This window comes from Maniola jurtina, chromosome 13 (assembly GCF_905333055.1).
Source record: "Maniola jurtina chromosome 13, ilManJurt1.1, whole genome shotgun sequence".
Classification (NCBI taxonomy): domain Eukaryota; kingdom Metazoa; phylum Arthropoda; class Insecta; order Lepidoptera; family Nymphalidae; genus Maniola; species Maniola jurtina.
In genome coordinates, this window is record NC_060041.1 from 816,754 (window position 1) to 842,050 (window position 25,297).

General features: G+C 37.5%; 2 protein-coding genes across 3 annotated transcripts; both read right to left on the reverse strand.

Annotated features, from left to right (window-relative positions):
• Positions 1 to 245: 245 nt before the first annotated feature.
• LOC123871336 (peroxisome assembly protein 12) lies at positions 246 to 4,863 on the reverse strand. Its single transcript, XM_045915083.1, has 7 exons — positions 4,598 to 4,863; positions 3,941 to 4,049; positions 3,208 to 3,410; positions 2,496 to 2,725; positions 1,621 to 1,765; positions 1,255 to 1,340; positions 246 to 673 (listed from the first exon to the last, which is right to left on the reverse strand). The coding sequence occupies exons 1-7, from the start codon at positions 4,715 to 4,717 to the stop codon at positions 559 to 561; spliced, it is 1,008 nt and encodes a 335-aa protein (XP_045771039.1). The 5' UTR covers positions 4,718 to 4,863; the 3' UTR covers positions 246 to 558.
• A 451-nt stretch (positions 4,864 to 5,314) lies between these two features.
• Positions 5,315 to 25,048, reverse strand: LOC123871324. 2 transcript variants are annotated; one of them, XM_045915068.1, is made up of 11 exons: positions 24,729 to 25,048; positions 18,987 to 19,049; positions 17,691 to 17,857; positions 17,144 to 17,264; positions 12,103 to 12,224; positions 11,100 to 11,323; positions 10,252 to 10,384; positions 9,412 to 9,564; positions 8,829 to 9,000; positions 8,387 to 8,473; positions 5,315 to 7,659 (listed from the first exon to the last, which is right to left on the reverse strand). In XM_045915068.1, exons 1-11 carry the CDS (start codon positions 24,900 to 24,902, stop codon positions 7,567 to 7,569), a joined length of 1,509 nt encoding a protein of 502 aa, XP_045771024.1. In that variant the 5' UTR covers positions 24,903 to 25,048; the 3' UTR covers positions 5,315 to 7,566. The 2 variants fall into 2 exon arrangements, with proteins under 2 accessions (XP_045771024.1, XP_045771026.1); XM_045915070.1 differs by lacking the exon at positions 24,729 to 25,048 and adding an exon at positions 21,890 to 22,094.
• Between the last annotated feature and the right edge of the window lie 249 nt (positions 25,049 to 25,297).

The following is a 25,297-nucleotide window of genomic DNA, read 5'->3' on the forward strand; positions in this document are numbered from 1 at the left end:
CTGTAAGTTTCAGCAAAAAACGTTGTATGTACGATTTGTTTAATTAATGATTTTAATACTTTCACTAAAGGGATTACTTATTTTTTATACACTAAAATATAATAATAAAAATGGATTGTAATAAAAAAATCTCTTTATTAAAAATATACATTTTATACACACAACCTTAAAACCCTAAATACATTGCCACATCCCAATATCATACCTACTCATATTTCATTTAATTCATTACCTACATAATATTTTAAATGTTATACATTTTATAATAAATAGGTTTTCTCACATCTTTATTCTCATAGATTTCGAGTCAATGCCCCACCTACGACGCGGCATCAACTTCGAGTGACGTATTTACGGAACGATCTTTGACCTGTAGCGTCAGTCAGATGTTTTATTTGCAATACACTGTAACTTTTAAAAAAATACAGGATTTTTCTTCTTTTTTTTTAATCTTATCAGTAATCATCAGTACTATCACCTGTCTTCATTTTTGCTAGCGTTGTAGTTACACCCTGTATATTATGGAAATATTCTCTCACACTATAAAAGTTCACATGGTTACGTATCGAGGTAGAGTCGTACCAGAGATCGCTCGCTGGCCGGCAGTCGGGTGACGGGGCACGTGCTAGAGTTGCGCACGTGACGAGATATACAAGTGTAGCAGAACACATACCTGTACATAAAATACACAATACGTTAAAAAAACCGGCCAAGCGCGAGTCAGACTAGCGCACCGAGGGTTCCGTACTCGGGTATTGTTTCCAACATTTTGCATGATAAATCAAAAAATATTATGCATAAAAATAAATAAAAATCTGTTTAAGAATGCACAGGTAAAGCCCTTTCATATGATACCCTATTTGGTATAGTTATCTAACTTTGAAAATTGAAACACATTTTGATTTCTTTTTTCGTGATGTAACCATAAATTCGCGGTTTTCGGATTTTTTCCTTTACTTGTGCTATAAGACCTACCTACCTGCCAAATTTCATGATTCTGGCAACGGGAAGTACCCTATAGGTTTTTTGACAGACACGACAGACGGAGAGACAGACAGACAACAAAGCGATTTCATAAGGTTCCTTTCGTTGAGGTATGGAACCCTAAAAAAAACGGGCAAGTGCGAGTTAAACTCACGTACCGAGGGTTTCGTACTACAGAAGAAATGAAACGGTAAGAACCACTTTTGTGAACGGACTTCAAAACTAGCTTTGTTGGCAATTAAGTTAGTAGCAAGACAAAATATTACATACCCGGAAACAGGTAATACGGTAGGCACTTTCCATCGCTGTAAACACACGGGGCATACATTTCGCCACCGACTATCACGTTCATCTTTCTGAAAGTGAACATTTACTGATAAATACTTTTGTTTTTTTTTCTTTCTCTATTTCTTCTATCTGCGATCATTCCTTGCACTATAAACAGATTTAGGCTTCAATTTGGGCTTTGCATACTTAGCTATGTGACATCCCTTCAATATGAAGTATATAACCTATATATCACAGCGAAATGGCCATATCCCGTCTTAGGGATGTGGTCAACTCACTACACTTCTATTGAGAACCACCACTACACTTCTATTGAGAGCGAAGTGAGCACAAGTTTTCTGTATTTACCTGAGGTGGTGGTGGCGCTGGTAAAGCAGACAATGCCAGCGGTGCTCTGGCATCCCACCATCTCAGTAATTGTACTGCAAATGCCCCGTACTCCACTGCGTTGCTGGCTACACGCCAGACCATTGGAAAGGTCACCACTGCACTTCTGTAGGGAAATAGAAATAGGTTTTTTGAGTTCACAAAGGGTATCAACTAGATCCTATTACCAAGCCTCCGCTGTCCGTCCGTCTGTTTATCTGTGGGCTATAAATCATAAACCATAATAGCTATACAGAGTTCTTTTTTTTACAGAGGCTGTATTTATATTGCCAATATAAAAACAAATAATAAATTTCAAAATGGCCACCATGCTAATTATAAAGTAGGTACATAGTTTTATAGAATGTACGAAACCCTTCATGTCTAGTTTTTATGATTGCTAGTCTAGTTACTTATGATATGCTAGTCTAGTTTTTATCATTTACATAATCTTCGATTGTGTATTGCACCTTTTTCAAGAGCAGACCTACTCAGATTTTTCAAATTGATATAAAGGAAAATCTAGAAATATAAAAGGAAGAGCCGACAGATTGACTGACTGACTGATCCATCAGATAGATAGATAGATAGAAACTCTTTATTGCACACAAAAACACACGTAAAGGATAACAACACAGTAAGAAGAAAACAGAAAAAAACAATTGTGTCCATCAGCTCAAACTACTGGATGGATCGGGCTGAAAGGCATGCAAATAGCTATTATGACGTAGACATCTGGTAAGAAAGGGTTTTTGAAAATTCAACCCCTAAGGCGGTAAAATAGGGGTTTGAAATATATGTAGCCCACGCGGACGAAGTCGCGGGCATAAGCCAGTAGGTTGATGAAATATACTCACCCAAACTGTCCATTAAACACACTCCTAAAGAAGTCTGCCCAAGTATTCTCATCAGGTTCCTCTGGTGGAGCGTCCCTTAACGTCAAGCCCAATAGATGTAAGGAAAGGGAAGGTGCCTCGCCCTTGCCAGTAAGGTAGCGCGCTAGAACCAGCAGCCTAGTTGATTCTGTCACGAAGTGTACTATGGAGTATAGCTTGACTGCTGCTTTGCGAGCTTGGTCTGCTTTGGTCTGTAACAGTATAATATAATTTGGTCTATAACAGTAACAGTAAGGGTCTGTCTGTAAAGGTATAAAGATTTGGTCTGCAACTGTGTAAAACATTGGTCTGAAGTCTGAATCACTACTCATATCATTAATGTCGTCTGTTGGTTTATTGGTTAGTTCTTCAATCACGTCACACCAAAACCACAGATTAACGTGACTTTTTGCTTGTATTATCAAGACCTGAAGAGTGACATATGCATGGTCTGTAAATTGAAATTCAAAATATTTTTATTCAATTAGACTTTTACAAGTTCTTTTGAATTTTTGAAAAATGAAGGTAGAAACTATAAAGGTTTGGACTGAATCAGCCTGTTAAATTAAAAGAGAGGCCAAATTTTTAAACAGTAGTACTGAAATGTAACAAAACTAAGGATATTTTGTAAGTATTCAGTTTTTTTTGAGTATGGAACACAAAAAGTAAAAAGAAAGCAAAATTCAATCCTCACCTTACCTAGTCTCCCATCCTCCAGATCCTCTCGCCACCTGTTGACCAGCTGCTCACACTTATCCCTCAGATAAGGAGCTAGCACTAGCAGAGCAAGTGAGCCTTGCTCCAAGGCCTGAGGCAAACGAGTTCCAGAACTGAACTCGGTACTGGGGGATATTGGCACTCTGTGCAGTCCGTAGAAACACTCGGAAAATGACGCAGCTGTAAGTGAGCTAGATTTTATTAATTTCTAGATGCAATTCTGTAGCTGAAAAGTTGCTGTACACAAAATTATTATAATATACAAATATTTAGTTTGCAACTTATTCAGTTTGTAGTACTCGTTTTATTTGAGTCAATAGCACCAACATTACTGTCATGTTTTTTTAGTTAAAAACATTCTCATCATGATCAACCCATTACCGGCTCACTACTGAGCATGGGTCATGAAAAGGGTTTAAGCCGTTATCTGTTTGAGAAGATTTTGGAGAAATTTTAGGCATTTTGTTTGTTTTCCTTTACCATTAAGTCACATTGATTATGTAGTTAGCAGCCTTGTACTATGACTATAGAATATTAGTTCCCTCGGGCATTGCAGTGGTAGGATTCTTTTTAATTCAGTAGGATTAGTTGTTAAGTAACCTAGAAATAAGTACTAACATAGGTAAAGTGATTGTTGTTGTACTAACACATAATTATGGGTTAAAGCCTGAAATAAAAGTTTATTCATTTATTTTATTTAAGGATCTTACCATAATGTTTCAAGTAGTGGTACTGCAGGCACAGATCAAACAGCAGGTACAACTCATTGTACCATCGCTCACACCATCCACATTTGTTTGGGTACACAGCTGCAAGGTACTGGAAGTAGAATATTATAGATTAATATCTAATACTTAGTATATAGTAGCAGCTTTCACGATGATTCAGAGTACAGACCATATCATAGTAAGGTTTCTACATATGTAACACATTCACATTTAAAAATCTATAGAGTAAATATAATCTATCTGTGGAAAAATGTGGCATGTCAGCTAATAAAGTATAATTCTATGATTTATTTGCTGACCTTCTAGTCATTGGGGTGGAAGTTCTGAAAATCCATTAATCCTGTGACAGTAAACTAAAGTTTCCAGGCAAGGTCTAGGAACTTTATGTCAGTCAGTTTTTCTTTATAAATAAAGAGGATGTAAGAAATACTTATATACCTACAAGGTATTTACGTTACCTTATTACCATTTACCTATCATAAGGAGGATACATGGCAACAAATCAAGATAAACCCTAGTTAATTGAATATTTTAGTATTATGTAGATTAACTAATAGGTACACAAATACTCAAATTTTCTATAGGTTACTGCAGATAAAATCAAACGGATATTTATATAATATGGCAGTTTATAGTTACCTCTATAAGTTTTCTTAGAGCTGGTTTAACTGTAGACCCTAGGGCTTCCTGTGCAGTCACTTGGAACACCGAGGGAGTCCCTTGCAAAGTACGCGTTAAGTGCGCCGCATACACCGCCATGTTTGTATTTTATTTCGCAATATAATACTTGCGCATCGTAGTTAAAAGTCTGCCATATCCTAAAGTTCAGAATTTCTTATTTTAGTTAAGTTTTTATCTTTCCCTGATTTAAGATTTTCCTCAAGTGTTTACAAATTGTTATCAGCCATGACAGTGACATTTGTAATCATTTTGACAAATGACACTGACAGCTGGTGAAAGCAAACTAGTCTATGGCTACAGATCTTTTTTCACTTGGTAAACAGGCAAAGATCAAAATCAATACAGCTTTCAGCTTCATTAGTATTAAAAAAAAAAGATTTTGGTCTAACCTAAAGCAACACAGTAAAGCAGAGTTCGCTAGTCTCCGCATATGGGCTGGCAAATAGTGGGATTTAGAATACATTTTGTTTCATTTCAGACTCAAAGCGGCGCGGCGCTTTAATCTACTATTGTGCTTCCCTTTGAGTCCACTCCGTGTTTTGTTTCAGTATAGTTATTTCATCCCTTTTTCAACCATAATAAGTTTAGTTAGAGTTGTTTTATGAGTTGCGCCTTCGCGACTAGGTTTCTTTATTTCTTTTTAATGATTTATTAATGTAAATAAATAAAGCCACATTTATTAAAATACTTTTATTATAAGGAATAATTATTATCATCTATTTTTACACTTTTATACAGTAAAGCATTTCCATTAGTTTCAATAATAAGGCAACACTTACATCACTATTCAGACCAAAATATTACATTTATAAGCAAAGCATTTTAGTAGATTATCGAAAGCTTAGCGTTCACATAAAAAGATTTTCTGTGAAATTCTAAATTGTTGGATGTCTCTATATCCTAAAGGTGAGTCTAGACTATGTAACAATGTTATATAACATCGTAACGTAATCCTACACATTGACATAACGCGTAACGCGTGACCGATTTGTATTTGGTTTTAACAGGGTTTTAGCCATACATAATACTTTTTTTCTACTATATAAAATAATGTAAGTGTGGACTCACCTTAAGACGTTCTCAAATTCGCGTCAGTACATTCAAAAGTAAAATCGTGCGTAAGCAAACTTTTTAAAATAAATAATTCACAACAAATAATTGGTCCTCTAGTAGAGCAACACGTTCACCGAAATTTAAATATCATGATTGAATATTATAAATAGATTGATTATTAAATCATCATTGATATTGTTATGTATAGGTTAAAAATTGTAATACAAAATAATCACTTATTCGGTTAAAACTTTGGTTTGATGTAAACAAAAACCAGATAATATGTATTCAAAACTTTTCAAGGCATGACTATTAAAATGCTCAAAATATTTTGAAAACATACCCATCAAAACTCAAACATATTTTAGACTCTAAAGCCATGTTAGTTTAATAAAATTACTGTTAATTTTCCCACCTTATTGCCTACAATAATATACAAGCACCTGGGTTTACTATAGAACTATTATGAGCTATAACATTTAATATTATTTTCGTAAATACAATATTTGAAGTCTCGTATGAAGTGGTGTTGTTACAAAATATTCCACGTGAAGTACTAAGAATGTCAGACAGTTTGAGTCCGTTAAATATTGTTAACTGTAATATTGTCATACTAAATTGAAGACTAGCCATAAGAAAGTCATTATTACAAATTAAGGTGCGTTCAGATTATGTAACATATTATTCAGAATGTTTGTTCTTTACATGCACACATTGTAATTTATTTATTACTAATTACTATTATTGTATAACAATCCTGCAGTCTACTAAAATGCTATTACAGTATGTTATATAACATGCTTTTTTACACAGTCTGAACGCAACTTAAGGCTGATTATAAGGAAATAAAAAATAATAACTAATCATGAACCTTAGCAGTTAAAACTTAAATAAAATTAATAATATTTAAAAGTGATGTCAAAATATTATAAAACTAAAATTGTCTTTTACATACAAATGACTTTTTATTATGGCTAACAAAACATGGTTTAGGAACATTTAATTATACATTTTTGCCAACTTAGTTCAAACATGTTTTTTTTTTTTTTTTGATAATAATATAATAATTATTGTTCTAATATTTTTTGAACGTGGAAAGCAATACGAATTTCTTGTGCCATTTTTAAATTATTACAAATCTTAAATTAGTTCTTTTAGAGCATAATTTTGGCTAGTTTTTAAAATATAAATTACTATCCACTATTTTTTTTCTTCTTAAAGCTAGTTTAGTTTCAATTACGCTGTGACAGCCTAGTGGTTAGGACGCTCGCCTCCTAATCGAAGATCGGGGGTTCGATCTCGGGCACGCACCTCTAACTTTTCGTGAGTTATATGCGTTTTAAATAATTAAATATCATTTGCTTTAACGGTGAAGGAAAACATCGTGGGGAAACCTGCATGCCTGAGAGTTCTGCATAATGTTTTCAAAGGTGTGTGAAGTCTGCCGACTTGGCCAGCGTCGTAGACTATGGTCAAAACGCTTCTCACTCTGAAAGGAGAGCCGTGCGAAGGCGATGGGTTGGTGATTTTTTTTTCATAAATTTTTTTACAAAAATTTTCAAAAAAAAGTTGCTGGATCTGTGGATTAAGTACAAAAAAATCCAATTTTCTAAGTACAAAATATGACGTATAATATTTTGACTTCGAAATGTCCTTTCAGCCCTAATTTTTTATAACTCACTAATGCCCGGCATGCAATACGATTCGCAGGCCACTTATTTATCCGTTAAGGTATTACGTCAGAAACCTTCACGCAAGTGCCAACAGCAACTGTACTAAGTTTTAACTCAATCGGATGAACGATGTGCCTTGGTAACGAACTGACAGATAGACGGTCAGACAAATATTATTTTTTTAAATATAAAGATATGTAGCTACTTGGCCGAATTATTGTACTGAGGTCGTCCCGCCAGCTCTAGCAGGTATCTGTCAGGATGCTCGATCCAGTCGGCCGCTGATATTTTTACCTAGAAAACAAACAGAATAACTAAATATAATTTAGTTATATAAGGGCCGATTTTTCGAGCGTCAAATAACTTTTATCTAAGGAGAAATAAAAAAAAAACAATTTTTTTTTTTAAATTCAACAGACGAAGTCCAGCATTTATTTTAAAGTTTAAAATAAATGCTGGACTTCGTCCAGCATTTATTTATTTTATTTTAAAGTGTAAAGCCATACGAGAGAAAAAAAAACAAATGCTTTTGAATCGTCAAAAGCATCTACCACTGGTTCAGAATGCCATCCCTACCGAGAAGAACCAGTAAGAAACTTGCCCATACAAAAACTGTCAAACCCTCAAAATTCCTCAGATAAAAGTTATTTAATGATTGAAAAATAAAAATCTTATCAATATCCATACTAATGTTATACATACGAAAGTTTGTCTGTCTGTCTGATAGCTTTTTTCGTTTAATCGATTTTGATAGAGATAGCTTGCACCCCGGGGAAGGAAAGAGGCCATATTTTTCCCCAGAAAATCAAAGAGTTGCCACAGGTTTCTTAAACCCAAATCCATATGGATGAAGTTGCTGGCATTATTTATTGGATACTAAGATGGCTTGCATCCTGGACTCGACATGTTTTATACTGGATTATCAAATAGTTCCCATAGGATTTTTGAAATCCTAAATCCACGCGAAGCGACGTCGCGGGCGAGGTTTTGCATATGTGACATTAGAAACTAGTTATCTCACCGATCTTTGCCTCTCAGCTTCCTTCACTTGCCACTTTTTGACCTCCATCTGCGCTTCTCTTAATGACTGCTCTCCACAACCCCAAACCTACAAACAAACATAATATAATAAAATTATGCAAAATGGTGTAATTGCACGAAATAAAATTTTACATGAGCAAAAAGCAAGGAGAGGGGGAGAAAGAGAGAGAGGAGGAAATAGAGGGAGAAAGAGATAAGAGTTAACTCGTTAAAGGGACGGGTGGGGTGGTATTTCAATTTTGCGAGTTAAATTGCTTTAATAAATAATAACTTTAAGTTTTCGTTTACAACATCCCGATAAAAGATGGCGGTCTCAAAACAACTGTTCTGTTTGGCGGCCATTTTAAATACGGAAATACGGAATCACGAATAAAGGTCTGAGCCACTTTCCAGTCTAAAGAAGTTTTACCACAGTTACTTACCTCAATAGCACTGAGGGGGTAAGGCACGCCCTTGAAGGTGAAGGAGTCGAAACCTTCACTAATGGCCAGCAAAGGCTTGCGAGGGTCGGAGCCCGCACGCAAGCCTTTGGGGTAGCCTCGGATAGACGAGTTTAGGTATAGCATCTTTGGAGCGTGCTCTACTAGACCGAATCTGAAAGTAAAGATATCTAAATATATAAAAAGAAAAGCTGACTGACTGACGGATCTATTATGACGAAGAAATCCACTAAGAATGGATTCTTGAAAATTCAACCCCTAAGGGGGTAAAAAAGGGGATTTGAAAACTTGTATCGGAGTAAACAACAGGGCGATTTCATTTAGTCACGTAACTTGAAAAATATACCAATATCACTCAAAACCTAACCTAAAACCTACAACCACTCAAATAGCTTCTTCTGCTGTTCCTTCTAATTCAACATCCAAGTTTATTCCAAAAATGGCTTACCCCATAAAGTTATTAGCGATAAGGGACCTCAATTCATGTTACATAAGTCACTTATTAATCCTTTATAATCCTAGTAATAGCTACTGTTTGTGTTGCCTACAGTAAAAAGTTACTTACGAAGGCAGAAGCTGTATAAGTGCGCAGTCGGGGCCGCCCCAATACTGATGGGTGTCCTTCCACTCTTGAGGAGATGCTATTACTAAAGTTACTCCTTCCGCCACACCCTCGTCACCCGTCGCCGCTCCCTCCACAACTATGAGGGTAGGACCTCTGTAATTAAGAATCTTAATATTATACATGAGTAGGATATGTCAAACCAAACTCTTTCTCTACAGAACTGTTATACGACCAGTAATAGTCTACGAATATGAAACCTGTAAATTCCAATGTTTGCTTTGAATGGGACAAGTAGAGAGAATGACGACAAAATGGATATTTGCGGCATTCGAGGGAAAATCTGCAGGAATCGCTATGATTTGCTGCTGTGATTTTTGTCTGGTAGCAGGCTTTGGCCGTGGCTAGTTACCATCCTACCGGCATTGCCATGCCGCCAAGTGATTTAGCGCTCCAATACGATGCCGTGCAGAAACCAAAGGAGTATGGGTTTAGTGAAAACTTCCATACCCCTTCCGCGTTAGCCCGCTTCCATCTTAGACTGCATCATTACTTACCACCAGGTGAGATTGCAGTCAAGGGCTAACTTGTATCTGTTGTAACACCTGACTGACCTGATTGCTCAGTACCAAGAATTAGATATTTTTAGTTCATCTCTGAAAGCATAATATGTACATATTGTAACCTTTGACTCAGTATGCGATTTGGCTTTACTGTAAGCATATTAACTGACTAACTGTAATGTAGGTGACTACTGTAGGCATACTGAGATATTATTATTTAATACATTAAATCAAAAAAAAAAGATGTCTAACAGTTTAAACGCTATAAAAGGTCACGTACCTATAAGCTAAGGTGTGGTGCAGAAACCGGTTCGTTCCCAAACCATGTTCGCGCGACGCGTACAGCGGCGCCCAGTGGGAAGGCAACGTGCACACTAGACGAGCCAGCCAGGCTGCCGACGCGCTCGTACCTCCTGGAATTATGTTCCTATATTATTGACGAGTTCCTATATCATTTGAGGTTGGGTGAGACGTCAATACCCAAAGACCTCATTGTGGTCACTAATCGGGACGGATATATATTGGAAAGTCGGAGAGAGAGCCAGCGCATGCCAGGCCTTTGCATTTTATAAAAGCTGAAAGCTTCTCTGCGTATTGAGCCCAGCACAGGGAGGAACGAGCGACTATGAAGTTTGGATCTTGGAGGCTTTGGGAGATAACAGGTAATAAGAGTTTAACAAATCTGATGTAAAAGTATAAAGTCTTATTTTTTTTATTTTCTTTGGAATAGTATTAGAAATCATGTCATGCATTGCCAGACACTTAGTATCACGACAAATACTATATCATGACAACAACAGACACCCTTAAAGTTTAAAAGTTTAAAGTAATCAGTGGTGTTCCCATAAGATTACAACATGGGGTTATGCTAGGGGCTGATCAACAAACTCCTGGAAGGCCGGCATCGGCGGTTCCTCTGGTAATGTTGATGGGCGGCGGTAATTATTTAACGTCTATGACCCGCCTGCTCATTTGCTCGCTATGTTAGTATACAAAAACAGCCACAGATGAGTTACGAGTAATGAAAACGCTCAAAATCATGAGCACAGATAAAAAGTATGACTTTTTGACATTAGCCGGGACTACTCTTTCCCCGCTGTATCCACTGTGGATCCCGTGCGCACTCACCCGGGTGCGGCTGTGTAGGAGGCTTCAAGGGCCGGCTGTAGAGAGGCGGCGCGGTCGCGGCCAGCAGCCAGGCCGCGGACACGGGCAGCAGGGCTCCGGAGCCGGCCCAGGCGCAGCGCTCCAGCACCGGCGTGCCCAGCTCCAAGCCGTCCCCGCCGCCGTTGCCCGCCTCCACTCGCGCTTCGATCTCCCGGTACCGCGTTGCTAGCATGTGAACGCAGTATCTGTGCGTTGGAAAAAATGGTTTAAATAAAGGAAAAGGAACGACATATACTTATTCTTTACAACTGTGTAAAAAAAAAATTAGCTATTTCTTTCTGTTTTAAACAGTGTTAAAAATGTACAGGGGAGCGGTGTCTGTATGCTCGACCGTAGCAAAAAGGGAAAGGGAGCGACGCCATACTAGGGGCGCCAGGTGGGCTAACATTGTATCTTGAAACTCCTATATAGTGCAGATTTCAGTAAACTCTGTTAGCGTGATTCAGATTTGCGTGTTCTACTTTGACTTCCGATGAATTTACCCGTGCTGCCATCTAGTGCAAGCGTCATGAGTAGTCAGGCTTGGGTTTGTGTAAGCAGTGATTGTTGATTGATATTTTCATCGTATAAGTGAGAAGCATCCTCTTCTTGCAACTATGGCGACAACCACAAAAACATTTTAAAGACAACCCTGGAAGCAAAATTAAAAAAAAAAAAAAAAACAAAATCCTTTAAGCGCGACTTAACAGTAATTCAGATCGGCTCAACATAACGGAAAGTGGAGTTGCATAAGAGCCCTAGAATTTAAGGACCAACATGTATAATGTAAATGTGTAACTCTGTGGGCGGTACTATAGTAAATAAATAAATAAAACGGCCCATTCATATTTCACGCAAGCATTCAAGTAGCACATTCTTTTTTCCAGTAGTTTGTAGGTTTAGATGAAAATATGCTTGCTGCTCGTTGCGAAAAATTTTATAGTTAAATCTAGCCATAATGAACAGTAATATATAAATAATTTACCTGTGTATGGGAAATATTAATCTGTGGCAGTGTTCCTCCAGCCAGCGAACCACGAAGCCGACGCTGTGGGAGTCTTTCTTGTTGAAGCAACCTCTTACTACCGCTGTTAGGGTTTTATTGATCTGCATAATTTGTTCAAGTTCAATGGTTAAGAATTAAAAGATGGACAATTTCACAGGTAGCATGTGAAAAATCATGTAAAAAGCTTTTTCATATTATAACTTGCTAGCTTTCTTAAGAGCCCTGTTCACGGCAGCGACAACTCGTTGGTGGGTAGAGCTACGGGTAATAATTTGTAGGTTATATACTAGAGCTAATTTCTTAAACTGGACCCTTTCAAGTAAAGATTTTTATATAAACCTGTGAGGATGATACTGCTATTGTCGCAATTAAAATGCCATAAGCCAACGTTGTCGTATTAGTTTACAAATTGCGAAAAACCAAGTTAAATTTGAATTTCGCGGGCAGGCTGTGCGTGTCACCCTTTCCCTCTAAAGGCACCTCACCCCGGGAGAGGCCATGTGGTGTATATAGTTTAGGTTAACAAAGACAATAGCATGTGTCAGATGGACATCAAGTGTAAAGTGACTTTGACAGACGACAGTGACAAGTGAATAGACTGTGATTTGGCAGAGAGCAGCAAACATGTAACCACGTGAGTTCTAGGTTATAATAGTGGCGACGAGAATCTAAAAACATCTCAGTGATTAGTGCGTGAAAATAATAAATTAGGCCGGGATTACACGGAAAAACGGGTGCTAACAATGTCCGAAATAAGATTTCAGGAATTTAACATAAAGACCGACGAGTGGGAGTCGTACATCGAAAGGTTTGGTTTTTTGTCGAGGCAAAAGGTGTGACGGATATTTCAAAACAGAAAGCAATATTTTTCGCATCATGCGGCGCAGATTTGTTCGGTTTGGTAAAATCATTAATTTTCCCGAAAAATATTAATCAGATTACTTTAGGGGAAGTAATCAATGTACTGAACAATCATTTTAGCCCACGACCAAATGAAATAGTGGAATCATTTAAATTTCACATGAGAAAACAGGACAAAAACGAGCATATGCCGGAATACATCGCAGCACTAAGAAAGATGTCGAAGTACTGTAATTTTGCAGATTTAGAGAGAACTTTGAGAGATAGATTGGTATGTGGGGTGTACGATACAAAATTACAGGAAAGCCTGTTAAAAAAAACAGGTTTAACCTATGAATTGGCAGTCGAGATGGCGTTACAGGCTGAGAAACGAGAAAAAGACCTAAAGGTCATCAATGTAAGTGAGGTAAAGGACTCAGAGCCGGTGGCAGGGACTAGTAAAATTAACAGTGAAGATGAAGCGATGGACGTGAGCACGGTGAAAGAGAGGAAGTCCTTCTGCTTCCGTTGTGGGGGGAATCACTTGTACAAGAAGTGCAGTTTTGCTGCGACAAAGTGCTTTAGATGTTTTCGGGTAGGCCACATTGCCCGAATGTGCTCGAAGAATAGAAAAGAGCAAGGGGAAGTGAAAGAAATAGATGAATTTATGAACGGCATGCACAGTGTAAGTGGAGCAGAGCGAGTGCCGCCTGTATTGGTCGAAGTCAAGTTGAACGGGAAGATAATACAGTTTGAAGTGGACTCAGGGTGCTCATACACCATTGTATGTGAAGACCAGGCCCGGGGCATATGGAATGGGGCATTGCCGCAGTTGACACCAACAAACCTAAATCTACACACGTGGACTTATAAGCCAGTACAGTTGCTGGGTAGTGTGGAAGTGCACATAGAATATGGAAAATTCAAGGGGCACTTGACATTGCTAATTGCAAGAGGACGGGGACAAAACCTGCTTGGAAGAAACTGGTTCAAGTGTTTAGGGATAACAATTGGGGGTATTAATTGTATGGAAGTCGACAGCCTAGCTAAGACCTTGGAGAAGTATGAAGAAGTGTTTAAGGAAGGATTAGGTGAATATACAGGACCAGAGGTAGAAATTACTTGTAAAGAAAATGTACAGCCAAGATTTATGAGAAGCCGCCCCATACCCTTTGCTATACGGGATAGAGTGTGTAGGGAGATAGACAGATTGGTAGAGACAGGCGTAATTGAACCAATACCGTTTTCAAATTGGGCCACGCCAATTGTTCCAGTACAAAAAAAAGATGGAAGCATTAGGTTATGTGGTGATTACCGGTTGACAGTCAATGCAGCGACTGAAACGGATACATATCCCCAACCAACAATTAATGAATCATTGTCAGAGTTAGCAGGTGGTACAATATTTTCAAAACTTGACCTGAAAGAAGCATATACCCAAGTAAAAGTTACAAATAATACAGCAAAAATGCTAACCATAAATACTCCAAAAGGCTTATATAAAGTGAAAAGATTACCATACGGATTAAAAGCATGCCCGGGGATATTTCAAAGGCTGATGGCCAATACATTAGCGAGCATAAAGGGGGTGACAGTACTCCTAGATGATATATTATTAGCAGGGAAAAATGAGGAAGAACACATTCAGATTTTAGATAAAGTGCTGCAGTGCCTCAAAGATGTAGGATTGAGATTGAATAAAAAAAAATGTGAAATAGCGACGGACAGGGTGGAATTTCTGGGATATGTGGTAGACAGGCTGGGCATCCACCCAAGTGCAAAAAAAATAAGCATGATAAGTAATTCCAGAGCACCTCAAAATGTGAAAGAGTTACAAGCGTTTCTCGGGCTGTTGAATTTCTATGAGAGATTTATAAAAAACAAAGCAACATTATTGGAACCGCTGCACAGATTGCTAGATAAGGATGCAAAATGGAAATGGACAAAGAAGGAAATGGATGCTTTTAATAAGGCTAAGTCTGTGTTGTCCAGTGAAGACACATTAATACATTTTGATAATACCAAGCCGGTAGTGTTAACATGTGATGCCTCCGAATATGGAGTAGGGGCAGTATTGGCTCACAGGATGGAGGATGGAAGCGAAAAGCCGATTGCTCTGGGATCACGAACACTAACTAAGGCGGAGAGAAATTACAGTCAATTAGATAAGGAAGCGGCGGCCATTATGTTTGGATTAGAAAAATTTAATCAATATTTATATGGTAGACAGATATTGATATATACAGACCATAAACCGTTACTAGGAATATTTAGCCCTAATAAGGCGATACCAAAAGTTTTATCACCTAGAATGATGCGATGGGCATTAAAATTGAATTCATATGATTATGAGTTGCAGTATAAATGTGGATCTAGCATAGTGGGTGCCGATGCACTGAGCAGATGGCCAATGGAGACTAGTGAGGAAAAAGCTCAGAAAATATCACCAGAGGTGCTGTTATTGGCCGAAAAACCTAGTGCTATAGAATATTCAGCTAAAGATATTGCAGACCAGACAGCAAGCGATGAAGTGATGGCAAAAGTTAAGTATTGGATCTTGCACGGTTGGCCAGATAGAGTTGAGGATGAAAGATTAAAAATATATTGGGTAAAAAGGAAAGAATTATCGATTAGCAATGATTGTATTATATGGGGAAGTAGAGTGGTTATACCGCCCCCTATACGTCAGCATATGTTACAGGGTCTACATGAGACACATGATGGTGTGGTGGTGTCGAAATCGATTGCTAGAAGTTATTTTTGGTGGCCGGGGCTAGACCATGAAATTGAGAGTTTAGTGGCAAACTGCGACAGTTGTCAGGTGCATCGGAACATGCCTCAAAGTACTGCACATTCATGGATTACCCCTGCCAGCCCATGGCAACGATTGCACATCGACTTTGCAGGCCCTGTGGACAACAGAATATTTTTAATAGTGGTGGATGCTCACTCAAAATGGCCTGAAGCTAAGGTTGTTAGAACTACATCAACTGAATGTGCAATTAGAGCACTGAGAGAAATATTTGCAGAACAAGGGCTGCCCGAGGTGTTGGTATCGGATAATGGGACGGCTTTTACATCTGCAGAGTTCAAGAAGTTTATGCAGAGCAATGGCATAAGGCATATCTTAACCCCTCCATATAGCCCATCATCAAATGGTCAAGCAGAGAGGACTGTACAATCAATCAAAAATAAACTCAAGATTATGTCAGGTGGCAACCTAGAAGTTAAGTTGCCTAGGTTATTATTTGGTTTGAGGACAGCGCCAAGTACGGTTACAGGAAAGACACCAGCGGAAGCGTTAAATAGAAGACGATTTCGAACAAGGTTTGACATAATACATCCATTCTCAAGAAAACCAGTGGCAGATAATCAAATAGAAAGCAACAAAGAAGTCCCTGTAAGAACTTTTAAAATAAATGATAAAGTATGGCTACGGTCTTACTCACGAGGGCGAAAGTGGGTGAAAGGTGACATCTATAGGCTGAAAGGACCGGCAAGGTTTTTAATCAGAATAGAGAATGGCCCAGTGGTAACCAGGCACATCAACCAGATACGAAGGCGGGATGCAGACAGTGAGCTGAGCCCAGAGGAGATGCGGGACAGGTTAGGGATACCCCAGGAAGCAGTGGTTACGTGGAAGGGGGGAATAATGAAACATTAGTTAATGCAATAATAATAATAAAAAGACTAAAGGGGAAGGTATGTGGTGTATATAGTTTAGGTTAACAAAGACAATAGCATGTGTCAGATGGACATCAAGTGTAAAGTGACTTTGACAGACGACAGTGACAAGTGAATAGACTGTGATTTGGCAGAGAGCAGCAAACATGTAACCACGTGAGTTCTAGGTTATAATAGGCCAGGTGAATGAATTTTGCTCGAGATACAAGATTTTTTTGGTCAAAAACGCCAAAGGGAAAATTTGAATTGATGTTTGGATTTACGCCTATTTTTCCCAAAAGAAAACATTTTATTACACAATCTAAAGACATTTGTTAATTTCTCAATTTTCTAGTTTCCTAAATAGTTTATTTACGCATGAAGATGGGATTTACGCACGCTTGATGAAGAGGGGAAAATCCGGCTAGTAATTTTTTTTTTTTTCAATTTTCTTTATTGTACACTGTTGTAAAATTAAGACGTTAAAGTAACACAAAATAAATATGCATTTATTTACCATAGGGCAAGTCTGCGGACCCTCAGGGTAGTGGTCCATAGATAGCTTGTAGCTGATGAAGAGGAGACTCCTCAAGTCATCAGGGGTGATGAGACCTTCCTCTGGGTCCGAACTGAACATTCTGTCAAACAAAACTGCAATCTTACAAGTAGGTACAGTAATCAGCAAACCCTATGGCCCGTCTGAACATAGCCTTAAAAACTTCAAAATGTTCGTCAAGAAAATTAAAAAAAAAAAAGTACATCACATTAAAGGTCGAGATCACAATCGGGATATGAGGCGGGGGGACGCCCCGTCACCCGCGCTATTCCACACCGGGTTAGCGCGGGGACCAAGCGGGGACTAACATCATATTTTGGGTGTATGAAATATTTATTTTCCGAGCTAAAACATTGCAATAAATCCAGTTGTTTTCAGTACTTGTTGTTTAAATACAGTTATGGTACCTAATATACCAAAATTTGATATTCCTAACTAGTTTAGTTTTTGAAATATCTATTCAAGTCAATGGTCTAAAACTGACAATTTTGACGGCCCCCCATCTCACCTCACATAAGTGTCAATGATGATGTTGTCGTCAAGCATGGCTAGGATTCTCTCGCACTGTTGCCGGAACGTGGATACAGGAATGTGCTTGTTTTTGCATTTTCCACTTTTGTGTATGTAGTTGTAGAACTGACGCGCCAGCTCTGGGTACATTGGGAATAGATATTTCTGGAAAAAAAAAACACAATACACATACATACATATAATATTAATACACATACAGGGTGTAGTCAGAACGCTAGCAAAAACGAAGACAAGATAAGTGCTGATGATTACTGATAAGGTACCATAAAAAAAAATACGATTTTTTTTAAATCCTATATTTTTAAAAGTTTACATTAAGTTGCAAATAAAATATCTGACTGACGCTAGAGGTCAACGAACGTTCCGTAAATAGGCCACTCGAAGTCAATGCCGCGTCATAGGTGGGGCATTAACTCGAGTTTTGCACGCTTTACTGCCGAAAGACGGACATAGCTCTTTTTATCCCATGGGTTTTAAAAAAAACTTAATCCGCCGACTTCATATCCGTATATGAAGTCGGCGGCATTAGCTAGGAAGTACTATAAATAGTCATGAGTCCGAAATAGAAGGCATTCGCCAAAACGAGCAATTAGTGAGGCATTCACTGTGGGAGGTTGAAACGAATTGTTTTTGTACGCCATTTGTATCTATTGTGACTTCAATTACTTAGACAATAATAGAAATACATACATAGTATATATGTTTCCTAATAATGCTATGATAAAGTAGATTATGTCACTCCCCAGTAGGGTGATTCGCTAACTCAGTGTCTAACACGGAATAATAGCCACCAAGCTCATTAGACATTGATCGGTTCTACATTGCTGCTTCACTGAGATACATCGAAAAAAAATTCATTAACAACCTTCAATGGATTAAAAATGAATATCAAATGAGCTCGGTGGCTATCATTCAGTGTTAGACACTGAGTCAGCGAATCACCCCGCCGCAGCTCTTTAATCGTCCATACTTACTCGTATATCCACCTTATATCCATACTAGCTGATGCCCGCGACTTCGTCCGCGTGGATTTAGGTTTTTCGAAATCCCGTGGGAACTTTCCGGGATAAAAAGTAGCTTATGTGTTAATCCCGGTTATAATCTACTTCCATCCTGAATTTCAGCTAAATCCGTTCAGTAGTTTTGCGTGAAAGAGTAACAAAAATACACAAACATACACACACATACATACACACAAACTTTCGCCTTTATAAAATTAGTGTGAAGTGTGATAACTTTTAGGTTCATGTAAAAAATCAGCAGATTCACTTACGGTAAAACATTTTTCTGTGACGCCGTTGATTCCATCCTCCTTTTGCGATCTCTGCGCAAGCAACTGTGAACAACAATAAAGAACTAATTACTATTTTCGTGTGTCCCTATTTCTTAGGCTGAGGAAGAGAGTACTTTAACACAGAAACAGATTTATGTAGATACTAGCTGATGCCCGCGACTCTAGGACTAAAAGGATCAGGATATGATGAAGGTTTTTTGAAAGTCCTCTGGGAATTATTTGAATTTCCGGGATAAAAAGTGGCCCATGTCAATTTCCGGGATGTAAGATAACCCTGTACCAAATTTCATCAAAATCTGTTAAACTGTTTGGCTGTGAAAAGCTAGCAGACGGACAGACAGACTTCCGCATTTATAATATGAGATGGATATAAAGCCGTGACAGCTTATTGATGTCTCTTATTCGGAACGTTGGGGGTTCGATCCCGGGCACCGTACTTCTAACTTTTCGGAGTAATGCGCGCTTTAAGCAATTGAATATTACTTGTTTTAATCGTGAAGGAAAACATCGTGAGGTATCTTGCATGCCTGAGAGTTCTCCATAATGTTCTCACAGGTGAAGTACGATTTTAGCCAAGATGAACCGTACTTTTGACATCACAATTGACCCATAGAGAATGGCCTTTTCTCGTCACTAAAAAAAGGGAATATTAGCCATGCTAATCATGACTAACACTCCCCTTTCCCCTCCAATTAAGCGTAAAGCTTGTGCCAGGAGTGGGTATGACAATAGTGCAACGGGTGGCTTTCGGAATTCAGTCCGCTCCTCAACCGTTGAGCTATCGAGGCTCTATTATAACCTATTATCATATCTATTTTGTATGGACTATATATGGCTTTGATTTGATTTGCCAATATCATGCGGGCGAAGCTATAGCCAAACGCTAGTTATTATATTAGTTACGTATAGAAGTGAGTAGATGTATCAAGTAGATGGGTCTAGAAATCATCAGCCATGTGAGCGAAAGGTCAAACACACCGTTTTCTCATCATTGGCACAATTGTCTTAATGAATGGAGCCTCTAATGAGTGGGTAATTTTACAAGCTTTTTTCATGTTGACGTATCTTTATCGTCATTCTAGAAAAATCTTTTCAATACCCAATGCCTATACTTATTACGCGCCATTTTAACTCTATGGGCCAACTGTCATGTCAAAAGTACTGTTCTTTAAAATCTAAATATATAAGTACCTAAAAGGAAAAGCTGACTGACTGACTGACTAATCTGTCAACGCACAGCTCAAACTACTAAACGGATTGGGCTGAAATTCGGCATGCAGATACCCGGGAAGTACCCTATAGGGTTCTTGTCAGTCACTGCAGACGGACAATGAAATGATCCTATAAGGGTTCCTTTTTTACTTTTGAGGTACGGAACCCTTATAACTACGAAGTTATCTAACTTTTTATAAACCTTGACAATGACATTTTTATTAATTCACTTTTGTTAAATCGTGGATTAACCAAATCTGACCGATAAAAGTAATTAGTTAATAATAAAATAAGTTGACTGATTAATTAATTACATTAATCACGATCGAATGCCTAATCTATTAGGATGACCAGGCTATCTATAATAATAATCTACGAGTTAGATTTTCAAAATTACAGATTTTCAGTCAAAAGACAAAAAAAACATTTAAAAAGAGTCTCATCACACTAATCACACTTAATATTATAAAGGAGAAAGTTTGTATGTGTGTGTGTGTGTGTGTGTGTATGTTTGTTACTTCTTCACGCAAAAACTACTGGACGGATTGGGCTGAAATTTAGAATGGAGATAGATTATACCCTGGATTAGCACATAGGCTACTTTTTATCCCGGAAAATCAAAGAGTTCCCACGGGAATTTTAAAAACCTACATCCACGCGAACAAAGTCGCGGGTATCAGCTAGTTTTATATATGTTTACATTTTTAGGGTTCCGTACCTCAAAAGAAAAAACGGAACCCTTATAGGATTACTTTCTTGTCTGTCGGTCCGTCCGTCCGTTCATGTCTGACCTTCCCGGTACTTCCCGGGTATCTGCTTGACGAATTTCAGCCCGATTCGTCGAACTAGTAGTTTGAGCTGTGCGTTGATGAATCAGTCAGTCAATCTTTTCTTTTTATATAATTTAGATTTTAGATGTTTTAGATTCTTTCAAATATAGAGTCACCCTATCATAAATCATGCTTGACAGCTAAGATTTATTGGACAAACGGAAACGAAAATTGATTTATATTAAAGCTATTTTTATTATCGTCTATTAACGCTATTATTTACAAATAAGCGTTCAGTAATCTCGGAAGTGATTTATTATTGATTTTTCACTTGAAGAAAGGATATTTTAATGACATTTGGATTTGTTTCAAGTTTGCGTGGTTATGTGTTTTTATTTTTACTACGATTAGTTCACTCAGACGATACCTTGTGATGTAAGTTTAATAAATTGTTTTGCTAATTCTATTGAGAAGAGCTGGTAAAAATGACAACTATAGTGCGCGACAGGTTGAGATGGCTACCGGGGTGGGGACGCCCCGCACACCAGTACAGCCCGGGTGACGTGCGGGTGTGCCCACCCTGCCCCCGCCTCATATCCCGATTGCCATTTCAACCTGGTACTATATGGTATAGGATTAAAAATGAAAAATATCCGCAGACTAAGACGCGAGCTGCTTTTTTTATAAATTCCTAGCTCAAGCCCGCGACTTCGTCTGCGTGGACTACACAAATTTGGAACCCCTATTTTATATTGCAAAATCAAAATAAGATCACTGTAAAATCAAGTGAAAAGTAATTATAAAATACTGAGTGTGTTATCTAAGTCGGTTTGAAACTCCTATATTTTTATCGACTTTTTAAAAATATCAAGAATTTAATTAATATTTAAGTAGGATTACCTTACAACAAGTTTTACATTTGAGCGTCCGTTTCGGCTTCAGCCTACTTTTCTGGATACCAACTATTGAGAACCGCAAATCTTTGGCCACAATCACAGCGCGCTCCATGACAGAATAAATTCATTCATTCATTCATTGAGTAGGTAATACACTATTAGATGTAAATAGATAAAAACTTATGATTGTTTCACACCATACAATCACTATCAATATCAATGATCAAATGAACACGATTGAAAACGAAACTTATCTCCCTATTTGTGATAAGAATGTCATCAGAGCGATTTTGAATTAAAACATGATTAAAACATTTAATTCGTAGATAATGTTGATCGCACATGAGACGACCCGGAAAGGTCTCAAAGAGCCGCAAGTGCCGTATTTTTAATACTGACCAAGCGTGTGTAGTAGAATCGGGCGCATCATAAAATAAGTGCAGCTAGGTAGCTTGGTCGATTGCGGACAAGCTGCATCACTGCTACAGTGACCAGCAAATTACTTGACCAAAATGGCGCCGTAGCAATGGAAAATTGATGAATGCGGGAAGCGAGGACCAAGTGCCAACTTATAAACCAATCGCATAACTTAACCCATGATGACTGGGTACTGGAACTTAATCGCATACACCTGCTATTTGGTTCTAATCGCGACAATATCCAGCCAGATACTATACAATCATTATGAATAGTTGTATTCTTGTTACAACAATGCCAATAATAAGGGAGTGCGACAGAGTTTTGATCGCGATCTTCACACTGTAGCTTTCATTTTACTACAACCAACGTAACACCAACATCTGCTGACGTCACCAACATTGGACGTCACAACGCTGGATGCGGCCGAATCTTGCTTTTAAGAGCCGCTAAACCCCATAAGCAGCAATTTTCAATACAGAAAATTTTCGGTTCAGGGTTATTATCGGTACACATAGTCAGTTCGGCATATTCAATCTGCAAATTTTTTTGACAGTACACCATAACAAAAGCGATCGTAACTTCTACAAAATGGTCGAGTTTGACTCTGCCACTTCAATGTTTACGTCTTGCGGCTTTTGCGGCTCATCTCGTAGTATGCGTTCACCTTTAGCGAGGTAAAGCTCGTTTGGCGTATAGATTTAGAATGCACATAATTGCTTTTGATTGAATGTATTGTAGTTGTGCATATAATATAGGAAGTCATGTGATTTCTGTTTATCAAAGACTTAGTTAAGTAATTATTATTTAAATTATTATAGATGTAACTACCTTATATCAGGAATTTTGTCCTGTAAGAATATACCTACGGTAAAATCAACCATAAAATTTCTTCACCATGTTGCCATAAATGTTATTTGCACATCTTAAAACTATAAAGTCTTTTTTCCCTCACAAGACCTATCTAGTGTCATCATAGATCATAGCAGTTATCAAGTCGAGGATCTTTACAAAGGACCTGTTTTGTCTTTCTTAAGTACTTTATAGCTATTGTAATTGGAACTCAGAACTGCTAATTTTTGGTAAGTGCCATTTTTGTTATATATAATTTAAAATTATTTATATAACACACATTGAACCAAATATTTGAATATTGTATTTGAACCAAATCCAATGAAAATAAATATGTATTTTGATTATATTTCATTTTCCGGCTGCATGCCATTTTTAGCCTGATGTAAGGCCATGACTTGTCCAACGTAGAACTTTTGAATGCACTATTAAGTACTAGTGATTTTCGTTCTTTTAAAATTATAATTATTACTGCATACATGAAAGATATTTGCGGCCAGAATTTATATAATATTATAAAGAGGTGTGAGTTTGTGACTTTGTATGTAGGGGGTAATCTCCAGAAATAATGATCAGACTCTGAAAATTCTTTCACTCATAGATAGCTACATTATGAGTGCTATAAGTAATAAATTACATCATGTGGATGAAGTCATGGTAAAAGGCTCATGATACCCATTACCAACTAAAAATGTAAAGCATTAGTTTATAAATTAATAACACTCCTTTGGGCTTGCCGCAGTCGGGTAAAAAAAGACTATTCTACAGCTGGGTAGAGGCTTCTTATACATGAAAAGTAAAAATTTTCAGCCTATTAGTCACTTTACTATAATTATCCTTCTTTGAGATTTCTATTTGCACGCTGGACACAACACATAGTAGTATTTTTAGACTGTTAGTTGCTTTATATGACACATCCTTTCATGATGATAGAAATGACACAGCATAAAACAAAAACCAAGAAACACTAAAGCTAAATCAACAAACAACTCACTCATGCAGGGTGAACAAACTTAGACTGTGACTCAAACTAGATTTGCAATATTATAGTATACTGGCTTAGCCCACAACTCTGTCCATGTGAAATGGTTTTTTAATTCAATCTCATAGAAAATCCTACGCAATTTGTGCATGTAATGCAAACTATTCTATGCAAAATTTTACCAAGAGTGGTTCACCAGATAAGTTATGAAAAGAAACAAACAGACACTTTCATATTTATAATATTAAATTTTTAAGTACAGTATTGGTATGTCATTAATTTATTGATTCTTCAGGTACCATTCATGAGTTTTGATGACAAACACCTTGTGACTTAAAATGTTTACTTTTCTTATCAGACAAAAAATTTATCATTTTCAAGGCCAAACACAATAAATGGTAAAACTAGGGCATTATTTTAAGCAGAGTAAGTCAATCCTTTGAGTAGAACTGTTGATTGAAAATAATTTATTCAGAAATACGTACTTAATAATATTATTGAGTTTTAAGCTTTAAGTCTACTTGCATACAGAATATTTTGGACCTGAGTCAGAGTAATATGGAATGCAAAAAAAAATATAAGTAACCTTTACCTTGCCAAGCTTTTCTACGGGTACTAAGGAGGTTGTTTGGTTTTCAGTCTTTTCCTGGTGGCCTTGCAGTTCGCCGCTGGATCCTGAACGAGTACCTCTGGTTGACCCTCGGGGGGTACTGGAACCGCTTCCACCGTCAGAGAATCCTTTTTCGTGGGTGCTGTGGTTACCCATTTTTACAGTAACATCACTTTCAGTGTTAGAACTATTAACAACAGCTTCTAAACTATAGTTTTTTGATCTTGAATACAAATTCCAAATAATTCGCAATCAGCGTGCACGTCACAGATAAAAATGTTCACTTTTGACATTGATATATGTCAGTGTCATTCTCAACGACTGACATGATGTACCTATGTCAATATGTCAATGTCAAACAAAACAGCTGACGCCCAGCCTCTATAGTCTAAGAATTATTTATTAATAATGTGTATTAAGGTGAGCGCGCAATTATAAAAAATTTGAAGTGAAGCCTATATTATACAAAATACGTTTGAGATTTGGGAAACTCGGCAAAAAGTAAAATAAATGAACGATTCAATAATAATTTGCTTTTATGAAATACTTCT